Consider the following 12,793-nt stretch of genomic DNA (forward strand, 5'->3'; position numbering starts at 1 on the left):
CCACTGGGTACTTGTCTTTCTCCTTCTGATTCATTTTACTTAGGATAATCCCCTCAGACCCATCCATATTGTCATAAATGGCAAGATTTCATATCTTTTTTTAAATTTTTATTAGTGAAACTGTACCTCAAAGGTGTAGTTGTAGACTTACAAATTTTTGTGCTTGGGTTTCAATTATACAATGATCGAGTACCATCCCTCCACCAGTGCCCATTTTCCACCACCACGGGTCCCAGTATCCCTCCCACCTCCCCATCCCCCCCACCCCACCCTGCCTTTTGGCAGGGCATTCCCTTTTGTTCTCTCTCTCCTTTTGGGTGCTGTGGTTTGCAAAAGAGGCATTGAGAGGCAATCATGTTCATGTTTCAGTAAGGATTTCATATCTTCTTAAAGCTGAGTATATTCCTTGGCGTGTCTATACCACAAATTTATCTGTTTTGGGGCACCTGGGTTATTTTCATATATTGGCGGTAGTAGAGAGTGCTGCAGTGAACATTAAGTGCTTCTATGCAAGGGGTAGGGTTACTGGGTCCGTGTGTGTGTGTGTGTGTGTGTGTGTGTGTGTGTGTGTGTGTGTGTATTTTGGCAGTTCCAGAAGCTGTACCTATATGAACTCATTTCATCATTTGCGCAGGGAAAACTCTGATTTACTACATGGTCTCAAAAAATCCGGTATCTTCATATTTATTTAATTAAATTTGGGGGGATTGTTTTTGTTTTGGGGACATACCCAGTGGTGTTTAGGGATGACTCCTGGAATCCCTCCTGGCAGGGCTTGGGTGACCAGACAGAGTGTCGGGAATTGAACCTGGGATAGCCCCGTGCGAGGAGGATGCCTTACCTCTTGTGCTATCTTGTCCAGCCTTCGCCTTTAAATTTAGAAACTACAGATCCATGGAACCATTTGATCCGTTCATTCAGCTCATACTATTGAATGCCTGCTATGGATCTCATACCACTTGGAATCTGCAAGTGAGCAAAATATATTCAAATCTTTGCCTGGGTGAGTGTTCTCTGTTTCCATTGTACCATATGAATATTAGCTGTTTGAAAAATGTCTAGATGAAACATAATAGATGTTTCCTTCCTGTACTCCGCTTCCGCCTCTATGGCAAGCACTTTTCTTCCCTCTCTCTCTCTCTCTCTCTCTCTCTCTCTCTTTCCTTTTGGGTATTAGGGTTTGCAATATAGATACTGAATATAGATACTGAAAGGTTATCATGCATATAACTGGGAGGGAAACTGGGCACATTAGTGGTGCAAAATGTACACTGGTAAATGGATGGGTTGGAACATTATATGACTGAGACCCAATCAAAAACAATAGCACAGTGGGTAGGGCGTTTTCCTTTCACGCGGCCGATCTGGGTTCTAGTCCCAGCATCCTATATGGTCCCTTGAGCAACACAAGGAGTGTTTCCTGAGTGCAGAGCCAGGAGTAACCCCTGAGCATCTCCGGGTGTGACCCTCCCCCCAAAAAAACAACTTTGTAACTGTCTATCTCACTGTGATTCAATTTAAAACATTTAATAAAGGTATTTGAACTAATTTGATCCAGTAATAAATGGATCTCATTTCCCTAACCCTGATTATGCAGAGTCGAGAAGGATATGGAAGGAAAAGCTGATAAAACACCAAGGCAGACATGGGCTGCCAAAACGCAGAAAAACAAAAATGATTGTCTGTACTTTTAATGCTCGTACGCTGGCATCTGCTGCATCCATTGAAGACCTTATGGTACAAGCACGAAAGATCAAGTACGACATCATTGGTCTGACCGAAACGAGAAGACATCAATCCCATCATGCTGTTTTCAACACTGGAGAAGAACTGTTCCTTGGAACATGTGATAAAAGAGGCGTCGGTGGTGTCGGTATCCTTGTCAACACAAACTTAGTCACAAGCATTGATTCATTTGAATGCCTAACAACCCGAATCGGACGATTACACTTGAATAAATGTGGCTCACTACCGGCAGTTTCTATCTTTGTTGTCTACGCACCAACATCCAGTTATGGTGAAAAAGAAACTGAGAAATTCTATATGGAGCTGGAGAAATTCTATAAAGAAGATCACACCTTCTACAAGATCATTGTCGGTGATTTTAATGCCAAGATAGGACCAAGAAGATCAGTCGATGAACTCCACATCGGAACCCATGGCCTGGAATGGAACGAACAAGGTGACAGACTGTCTGAGTTCATCATGTCAACCAAAACCTTCCATGGTAACTCACAATTCCAAAAGGCTGAATCTAAACGTTGGACATGGGAGTCTCCCGATGGACGGTTCCACAATGAAATAGACCACATCATATTCAATCGGCGGTTTTGCCTAACCGATGTTGCTGTTGTCCCAAAATTCCAAACGGGATCAGACCACCGTCTTCTTCGTGCAAAATTCTACCTCACAGAACGAGGAGAAAAGAATGCAAGGTTTAAGAAGAAGACTCCCAGAACAACCACCAACTGGGAACTCTTTGGCTCTGTTGCAGCAACATGGGAAGATGCCGTCATTGACAACATTGATGAGGAATACGATCGAATGATTCAGCACCTCCATGATTGTGCAAGGAATGCCAAGAGAGAGATAACCACAAAAAACCGTCTTTCTTCGAACACTCTTGAACTTATTCGCCAACGTGGCGTGGCACGTGCCTCAGGCAACCACAAGCAAACGTCCGAACTGGCAAAACAGTGCAGAAAAGCCATCAAGGATGACCTCAAAAACAGGAGAGCAGCAGTACTGGTAGATGCAGCAGAAGCTGGGAAAAACATTCGTAATGCCCGCCTGTCCTTCACCAACTACAAAACCAAGATGACTGCCCTCCGACATCATGATGGATCTATCACATCTTCCAGAAGGGCAATGGAGAAGATTATTCATGATTTCTACTCAGATCTCTTTAATAGCCACATCCACTTGCCCACATACCACATACCACATGATGGATATGTCGTTCCCAATGTTCTCTCTTCCGAAATCCAACATGCCATCTCGTCGGTAAAGAAACAAAAAGCACCTGGCCCAGACAAGATCAGACCTGAACACCTGAAGAACTTACCATCAGTACTCATCAATACATTAGCTCGACTCTTCACACGCTACCTGTCTGAATGCAAGGTTCCATCCCAATGGAAAACCAGCAAGACTGTACTACTATACAAGAAAGGAGACATCCACGACATTGGCAACTATCGCCCAATCTGCCTATTGTCTGTCATCTACAAACTATTCACTCGAGTCATCCTAAATAGGATTAGCAGAACACTAGATGAAGGACAACCATGTGAACAAGCTGGATTCCGAAAAGGATTCAGTACCATCGACCATATCCACACAATAACCAAGCTCATTGAGGTATCTCGGGAGTTCAAGATGCCGCTCTGTCTAACGTTCATTGATTTAAAGAAGGCCTTTGATTCTGTTGAGACGGAAGCGGTCATGGAAGCCCTAGCCAATCAGGGCGTACAAACTCAATACATCAGGATCCTTCGTGAGCTCTATTGCGGATTCACTACCAAGATCTCACCATTCTACAAAGAAGTAATCATCCATATCAAGAGAGGGGTTCGGCAGGGTGATACCATTTCACCAAAACTCTTCAGTGCCACCCTCGAGAACATCATGCGACGACTAGAATGGGAAAACATGGGAGTGAAGATAGATGGTCGGCAACTACACCACCTCCGCTTTGCTGATGACATCGTTCTAATAACACCAAACATCAGCCAAGCGGCACAAATGCTTGCGGACTTTGACCGTGAGTGTGGAAAGGTCGGACTACAGCTGAATCTTACGAAGACAATGTTTATGAGAAACAGCCTTGTTCCTGACGCTCCATTCGCTCTCAACGGAACCACCATCTCCGAATGCAACAGTTATATATACTTAGGTCGAGAAATCAACATGATGAATGACCTGGCACCTGAGTTACGCAGGAGGAAGAGAGCGGCTTGGAATGCCTTCAAGAGCATTGAAGAAATAACTAAAAGGACAAAGAACCTCCAACTACGAGCACATCTCTTTGATTCCACTATTCTTCCTGCATTAACATATGCCTCAGAGACCTGGACCCTACGAAAACAGGATGAGAACACTATTCGGGTCTCTCAAAGAGGAATCGAAAGAACTATGCTTGGAATATCACGATTCACTCAAATGAGAGATAGAATCCGGAGTTCTGATCTTCGTCAACGCTCAAGAATCAGAGACGCTGTCTCATTTGCCAAGACATCAAAAATCAGATGGGCTGGACATGTAATGAGGTTTACAGACAACCGCTGGACTAGAGCCATTACTGATTGGATTCCACGAGACATCAAAAGATCACGTGGACGCCCACCTATAAGATGGTCAGACTTCTTCGTCAAGACCCTAAATGATCGGTTTGAGGCTCTACATGTTCCTAAAACGAACAGATACCATTGGGCTACGCTAGCACGCAACCGGGATGAATGGAGACGTTACTGGCACCCGCTCGAATAAATCGATGAATAACGGGGATTAAGTGATTAAGTGATAAGTGATTTGAACTAACTAAATAAAGTGATTTCCAATTTTTTAAAAAGCGTAATTTATTTTAAGGATGCAAAAATGATTCGAGAAACATAAATCTATCTATCTCTATATAAAATATAAACAAGCAAATTTTAAACCATATGATAGTAATCATAATAAAGAAACATCACATATGTTGGGAAAATGTTTGTGGAATGAGTGGCTGAACCAGGGTGTTCATGGGACAGCCTTGGACTGGAATCACTTGGACTGGAATCACTTCCCCCCCCCCGCCCACGACTCTGCACAGCAGGTCCCTCAGGATCTTCCTTTGGCGTGGCATGGCAAGAGCAAGGTGCGCAGAGGCCCCAGCATCCGGGACAGCACAGGGGCACTTAGTCCACAAGAGCACCTCGGGGTGACCCCTTGTGTCTAGCAGGGCACCAGAATCTGTGCAAAGTCACAGAGCTCAGGCATGCAGGGTCTCTACTAAAGAGCAGGATCCAGTGGGAGTCGCCAGGGAGGTATCTTTTTCTATTCTTTTCTTTCTTTCTTTTTTTTTTTTTTACTCACTCTCCTTTTTATTTATTTTTTTTCAGTTTTTTTCCTTTTTCTGTAGGAGTACTGCTATTTATTCAGCCACTGATTAGCTGATTGAATTGTGCATGAACTCCACCTTACTTTTTTTTTCTTTTCCCATTTTTTATAATTTTATTTATTGAATCACCGTGAGAGCAGTTACAAAGCTTTTGGGTCTAAGTCTCAGTCATACAATGAAACACCCGTACCTTCACCAGTGCCCATTCTCCACCACCAAAAATCCCAGTATACCCTCATCCCACACCCTCCCCCTGCCTGTGGGGCAGATGATTTCCACATTACTCTCTCTCTACTTTGATCACATTCAATATTTCGACACCAGACCCACCATTATTTAAGATTTTACACCAACACTCAGACCTGCTGAAAAGGCAACAATAGACAATTTGTTTTCTATTGCTGGTTATGAATAACATATGATGTCGTGTGGCTGCAGTAGGGCCATGTGGTTTTGAAATTCTGAAATTTTAACACTTAAATCTGGAGGGATTTCTGCCAAAAGTCACTGGGTTTAGAGATCTGCTTCTGAGTCTCTGGGATCATGGCCGTTGAGCAGCTTGATGAGGAGCCAAAGAGGCCGTTCATGGGTGGTGACTTGGGGGTCTCATTGGGGTGGGGAAGACAGGCCCGGCTCCACCTCCCCCCCCATCCCGTGAGACCCAACAAGTTTCGTCACTGCGGGCCCAAGCCTGACTGTCCAATGGCCTCTGGAGGATGACAGCCACCAAGTCGCCAAGAGGGAGCAGGCGGAGGGACAGCACCCATTCCCCCCTGGGGTGGCCCCGTGACAGTAACCTACTGCAGGGTCCGGACACATTTCTGACAGAAGCCGCTGGGTTTCGAGATCTGTTTCTGAGTCTCTGGGATCAAGGCCGTTGAGCAGCTTGATGAGGAGCCAGAGAGGCCGTTTGTGGGCGATGACTTGGGGTCTTGTTAGGGTGGGGAGGACAGGCCCGGTTCCACCTCCCACCCCCCATCCCATGAGACCCAACAAGTTTCATCACTGCGGGCCCAAGCCTGACTGTCCAATGGCCTCTGGAGGATGACAGCCACCAAGTCGCCAAGAGGGAGCAGGCGGAGGGACAGCACCCATTCCCCCCTGGGGTGGCCCGGCGACAGTAACCTACTGCAGGGTCCGGACACATTTCTGACAGAAGCCGCTGGGTTTCGAGATTTGTTTCTGAGTCTCTGGGATCAAGGCCTTTGAGCAGCTTGATGAGGAGCCAAAGAGGCCGTTTGTGGGCGATGACTTGGGGCCTTGTTAGGGTGGCGAGGACAGGCCCGGTTCCACCTCCCCCCCATCCCGTGAGACCCAACAAGTTTCGTCACTGCGGGCCCACGCCTGACTGTCCAATGGCCTCTGGAGGATGACAGCCACCAAGTCGCCAAGAGGGAGCAGGCGGAGGGACAACACCCTTTCCTCCCTGGGGTGGCCCAGCGACAGTAACGTACTGTGGAGTCCGGATGCATTTCTGCCAAACGCCACTGGGTTTTGAGATTTGTTTCTGAGTCTCTGGGATCATGGCCGTTAAGCAGCTTGATCAGGAGCCAGAGAGGCCATTCGTGGGCGATGACTTGGGGTCTCGTTGGGGTGGGGAGGACAAGCCCGGCTCCACCCTCATCCCGTGAGGCCCTGTGTGTCTCGTCACTGGGGGCCCAAATGTGACTATCCAGTGGCCTCAGATGGATGGCGGCCACTGGGCTGCCAGGGGGAACAGGCCAAGGCACGAAACCTATTCCCACCTGGATTGGCCCAGCACCGGTAGCCTACTGCAGAGACCAGACGCATTTCTACCTAAAGCCACTGGGTTCTGAGATTCGTTTCTGAGTCTCTGGGATCATGTCCATTAAGCATTTCAATCAGGAACCAAAGAGGCCTTGCCTCCAATTATATAGCTGAGCCGGAGGTGGTTTGTGGGCGTGTTTCCCACATACCTAACTTTTGGCTGTTTACTTTCTTGGTAAACTTTGCCCCAAGTTTTTGGGGTCTGGCCAAAGGCACGGCAGCAATTTTGGGGTATCTGGAAGTCTGAAGGCGCCATGAGGCTGCTGATGCACTCGCCTCACAGGTACAGATTGACCTGCTGGCGGCACCATACCCCCTATTCTTTTCTTTTCCTTTCTTTCTTTCTTTCTTTCTTTCTTTCTTTCTTTCTTTCTTTCTTTCTTAAGATGTATTTAACTTTGGCTTTTTGGTCAGACCCAGCGGTGCTCAGGGCTAACTCCTGTCTCTGCAGTCAGGAATTACTCCCGATGGTGCTTGGGAGACCAGATGGGATGCTGGAGATTGAACCTGGTCAGCCATATACAAGGCCAATGCCCTACCTGCTGAGCTATCGCTCCGGTCCCCTTTTTCTGTTATTTCTTGGCCTCTGCTTTCTCTTCTGTGTTTTTCCTCAGCCCTGATCTGTTAAGTCTGAACATGCAGAGGAGAGGAGCAGGGCGGTGGTAAGCAGAGCCAAGCATCAGCAGGAAGGCACCCTTGGCTCATTCATCCTTTCATTCATTCAGAAAACACACAGGGCCTGGCGGGGGTGGGGCTCAGTGCTGGGGGAGGCTGACTGCACAGCAAATGCAAGCCGCAGAGTTCAGAGGCCCAGGAGGGGGCAGCCTGATGCATTTGCCTCAGGATCCGTCTGTCTACCGTGAAACAGACATTCCTGTGCTGGGATGGGGGGAGGGGCGCCTGTTTCGGGGAGGAATTTCTGGCCCTCCTGCCAGGAAGCCCCAAGCTGCTGAGATAGAGACGCAGCTTGAGTAGAGACGCGGCTTGTCCTGGGAATGTCCTGACATTGGCCAGACATTAGTCCTTGGTCTCAGGGACTTCTGAGGCCACCCAGCTTCTGCTGGGGATAGGATTTCTGCCGAGAGACACAGAGCCCACTGAGTCACGGAACCCATGGCAGCAGCCTGTTGGCCTGTCCAAAAAGGAAGGACTCATTCAGCCAGCGAGCGCAGAGTAGGAGAGAAAGAGAAATTCCCCTCCCTCCTTCCCCCACCCCTTCCTCCCTCAGAAGGGCATTTCTAGAAGTGTCCAGTTGGCCTTGGACGCTGGCAGCTGCCCTCCATGTCCAGCCTACCAGCCCCTCAGCTGTCACCCTGTTCCCAAAATAGCAGTGCGGGGAGGGCCAGGGTGGGGATTGTTTACCCACCCGGGAGGTGAGAAAGGGCCTTTACAGTGAGCCTGGGGAAGGGGCTCTGCGGGGCAGGGTGTTCCGCTCCCTTCTAGACCTTTCTCTCCCCCTTTGGGGTGTGCATGCCCGTGTCCCAGAGCTGGATGATGGGTCAGAGGCTGATCAGCCCCTCCAAGTGGTCACGGGTGCCCTGAGTGACAGTGACAGACTCCAGAGACACCTGCCACTGTGGCCAAATTTGGTCTGGAGCTGGGGGCAGGGCTGATAAAGAATCCCCCCATACCCCCACCCCGGGCTGAGCTGACTGCGGTGCTAGGGAAGTGGAGCAGCAGGGCCAGGGCACAGACAGGACAGCGCTGTTCTCCTGGAGAGAGTGAGCCCGGGTCCTGGGGCCCTGCGGTTAGGAAAGGGGACTGCTGAGAAGAACAACGAGGTCCCACAATGGGGGAGCAGCCTTCTGTAAGTGTGTGGGGACCTTCCCCAGCCTGGGACCCCCACTCCCCTGGGGCTGTGTTCCAAGCTAATGCTGGGGGGTGTCCTTCCGGGTGATGGCTTTGGGGGGTGTGCTCTGGGTGGGTCACCTGCAGGGGGTGAGGGCCCTGGGGTCCAGGCTGGGTGTAGAGAGGGACTGGCTGTCCCCACAGATGGCGGAGGCAGAGGCGGTGCAGCTGAAGGAGGACGGGAACCAGCACTTCCAGAGGCAGGACTACAAGGCGGCCGCGCGCAGCTACGGCCAGGCGCTGAAGCTCACCAAGGACAAGGCGCTGCTGGCCACACTCTACCGGAACCGGGCGGCCTGCGGCCTGAAAACGGTGCGGGGCTGGCACTGAGGTTGAGGGAGGGGTCCTCCTCCCTGGGTGGCAGGGGCCCTCCTCTGGAGCCCCTGGCGAGGAGGTGTTCTCACTCCTGTTGCTTTCCTGGCTGGCACCCCTGAGCCCTGCAGGGGGAGGAGAGATTTCCCCGATGGGATCAGCCTGCTGGACGGAGGCCTTTAGATTCTCTTTTGCCCCCAAAGCAGCTTGAGGCGGCCACAGTGCCTGGAGTGCAGGCAGCAAGTGCCAGGCTCGCACTTGTCCCAGGTCTGAGGAGAGAGAGTTCAGGTCCTGCCCTGGGCTTGCCTGATGCCAAAGCTGGTCCACTTTCTCATGCCCAGCCAGATCCCCTCAAGCTCTCTCCCTCGCCTCTGGAATCGCTCCGAGCAGAGCGCTCTGGGCCTGCATTAACTGAGCCTCTTCCCCATTCTTCAGGAGAGCTATGCCCAGGCAGCTTCTGACGCTTCAAGAGGTGAGTCTCCTCCCTTTGACCTTCTCTTTCCCTTCCCCCACTGTCATTGTTAGAGCTTAGATGCCCACAGGAACCAGGGATTGAATACAAGCCCTGCCCGGCTTCAGGGTGCTGTCCTCCGGAGGAAGAACCCCATGAACCTTCCCTCCACCCCAACCAGTCATGATTTTTGCACGCTAAAGCTGTCGGGGGCTTGGGGCTAGAGCGATCGCACAGCGGGTAGGGCGTTTGCCTTGCACGCAGCCGACACGGGTTCGATTCCCAGCATCCCATATGGTCCCCTGAGCACTGCCAGGAGTAATTCCTGAGTAAAGAGCCAGGAGTAACCCCTGTGCATTGCTGGGAGTGACCCAACAAGCAAAGAAAAAAAAAGCTGTCAGGGGCAGGGAGCGGAGTGTAGGACAGTGGGTAGAGCGCTTGTCTTATACATGGCCAACCTGGATTTGACTCCCAACATTTTATTTATATGGACATCCTATATGGTCCCCCAAGCGCCACCAAGAGTAATTCCTGAGTTCACAGCCAGGAGTAACCCCTGAGCATCGCGAAAAGTGGCGAAAAGAAAAAAAAGTACTTTCCCTGCTGTCCCATCTCTCTGACCCAGGTTGTAAGAGAACCAGCCAGTCCCAAGTGCATTCAGAAGGGGGAGGAGACAGAGAGCAGCGGGTAGGGGCCGTGTTTAGCGGGAACAGCAGATCCCGGGAGCAAATTAGGGGCAAGGATGGGTTTCATGCAGAGGTTCCAGACGCAGATCAGAGGGTACAGAGCAACATGGTTCCTGGTAACCTGGTGGAAGGGCTTTCTTGGATGGCAGTCAGCTGCCTGGGGACAAGGAGAGCCTGGCATGGTGTGGGGGACACGAGCATCCGTGGCTGGGCACGGGCAGGATCCTCTGGGGGCCGAGAGTGGAAGAGAAGTTCCTTCCACCTCCAGGCCATGAGTCTCACCATGTAATCAGGGCAGCCTGGGACCAGAGTCCCAGGGGTGATTCATCCCTGAGGCCGATTAGGGGTACTAGGGGTAGGGGTGGCACTGAAGGAGAGGTAGGGGGCTTTCAGCCCAGCCCCCCACCCAAGCCCTGCCTGCTCTCCTCACTAGCCATCGACATAGACTCCTCGGATATCAAGGCTCTGTATCGGCGCTGCCAGGCCCTGGAGCATCTGGGGAAGCTGGACCAGGCCTTCAAGGACGTACAGCGGTGTGCCACACTCGAGCCACGGAACCAGAGCTTCCAGGACACGCTGAGGAGGCTCAACACCAGCATCCAGGAGAAGGTGGCTGGGCCCCTTCCCACAAGCCGGGTCACCTCCAGTCACTGGCAGGAGGGGCATGTCAGGGACGGGGAGCGGCAGGGGCCAAGTGGCTCCGAACCCCATGCTTGAGTGCTCAATAGCTGATTGTATATTAGGCTCCAAAGTGGAGGGGGTCTGGAGGGGGGAAATGATCCTTTGCCTTCCAAATCTTGTGATGATCTAGTGGGATAGCAATTGCAAATAGACTAACAGGGCAAGGGATTCTGTTTACTATCCTATGCCCAGCCTCTCCCGCAGGGTTTGACCGCTAGCGGTTGTTCAGTGAATACTTGTTGAATGAATGAATGACAATGGGGCATGGGTACTAACGGAATAGTTACCGGGATGAACTTTCTATGGAGTTCGACTGAAATGAGGTGGACTCCTACTTACCTCTTCCCTACTTCCTCCTCTTTCCACAGCTCCGCGTACAGTTCTCCACTGACTCCAGGGTCCAGAAGATGTTTGAGATCCTCCTGGACGAAAACAGCGAAGCCGATAAATTGGAGAAGGTGGGTGCTGTGCAAATAACTCGATAGCCAGCAGAGGGCGCCCGCTCCCGCGTCTCCCGACAGTACCTTCAACTCTGTACCTCCCAGGTGGAGGAATAAATAGCAATTTAGAAAAACAACGTCAACGATTAGACGGGGATTATGGGGGAACGGCTGAGGAGAGTCCGACTACAGGGTTGATTCCTGCCTTGGGTTAAAGTTTTGCTATTTTTCTCCTCATGGAGTTTTAGCATGGCATTGAGTTTAATTTTCTAAAAGTGCTGCTTGAAATGTTACTGGACCCGTTAGAGCAAATAGATGAACAACGGGAAGGCAGTGACAGTGACAGTTGCTTGAAATACTGTCTCCCGTAATAAGGTTTTGGGTGCTCCAGCTACTTTAATTTATAGGTTATTTTTGGGGGAATAGGCGCACCTGGCGGTGCTCAGGACTTATTCCTGGCTCTGTGCTCAGGGATCACTCCCGGAGGACTTGAGGGACCACATAGGTGCTGGAAATTGAACCCGGGTCTGCCACATGCAAGGCAAGCGCCCTATCGGCTGTACTATGTCTCTGCTCTCAGTTATTTATTTTATTTTAAATATTTACCCTATTACTCCAAGATGAGCACCTCTCTTTTCTTTTGGCTCCTGGTGGGGGGCAGGGGAAGGGGAAGGACATAACCCCAGCCCACTTCATTTCTTCTTTCGTTCTTAGGCTATGAAGTTCGCGTGCCCTTCATTCAGGCTGAAAGGGCATGCAGGTGATTTGAAGGCTCGGAGCTTGCGCCAGCCCTGGCACTTGGCACGTGCCAAGGCCTCCTTGGCCCAAGGCCCTCACTGTGTCCTCTCCTATAGGCGGCCAACAACCTCATCGTCCTAGGTCGGGAGGAGGCAGGCGTGGAGCGCATCTTCCAGAACAACGGCGTGGCCCTCCTGCTGCAGCTGCTGGACACCAAGCGGCCGGAGCTGGTCCTGGCTGCAGTGCGGACCCTGTCGGGCATGTGCAGTGGCCACCGAGCGAGGGTGAGGGGATAGGGCGGTTGGCCAATCAGAGGACCCAGTGGGTGACATGGGCGGCGCCCCGGCTGGCATACACAGACCCTGCCGCAAAGGCTAAAATCCAAGCTGGTTGTATGACCCCGATTCAATGGGTGTTGCTCTTCTCTTTCGTTTGAACTGGAACTGGGTCTAAGCAAATTATCAAGTTATTTGGGGCAGGAGTTGGAGACAGACCTGGCTGTGCTCAGGGCTTACTCCTGACTCCTGCTCAGGAATCACTCCTGGCAGGGTGTGGGGGACAATATGAAGTGCTTGGGCTCAATCAAACAGGGGTCAGTCTTATGGAAGGCAAGTGCCTTAACCCCTGTACTATCTCTCTAGCCCCAAGATCAGGTTATTGAAAGTGGTTTGTGAGAAGAGTAGAACATGCCGAAGTCTGTGCTCCTTCACATGGTTTCAGGCCAAAGTTTGGAGCTGGTGTCGACCTTTTA

The 12,793-nt window shown here is 50.9% G+C and overlaps 1 protein-coding gene across 1 annotated transcript in view; it reads left to right on the plus strand.

Moving 5' to 3' along the window:
• Positions 1-8,576: 8,576 nt before the first annotated feature.
• UNC45B (unc-45 myosin chaperone B) overlaps positions 8,577-12,793 on the plus strand; it is a 30,325-nt gene continuing 26,108 nt past the window's right edge. The window contains exons 1-6 of the mRNA XM_056127822.1: positions 8,577-8,693; positions 8,879-9,046; positions 9,482-9,518; positions 10,617-10,792; positions 11,233-11,322; positions 12,159-12,326. Coding sequence (XP_055983797.1) covers positions 8,676-8,693; positions 8,879-9,046; positions 9,482-9,518; positions 10,617-10,792; positions 11,233-11,322; positions 12,159-12,326 — 657 coding nt within the window. The 5' untranslated portion in view covers positions 8,577-8,675. The remainder of the gene's footprint in view (positions 8,694-8,878; positions 9,047-9,481; positions 9,519-10,616; positions 10,793-11,232; positions 11,323-12,158; positions 12,327-12,793) is intronic.

This window comes from Sorex fumeus, unplaced genomic scaffold (genome assembly GCF_029834395.1).
Source record: "Sorex fumeus unplaced genomic scaffold, SorFum_2.1 ptg000063l, whole genome shotgun sequence".
Classification (NCBI taxonomy): domain Eukaryota; kingdom Metazoa; phylum Chordata; class Mammalia; order Eulipotyphla; family Soricidae; genus Sorex; species Sorex fumeus.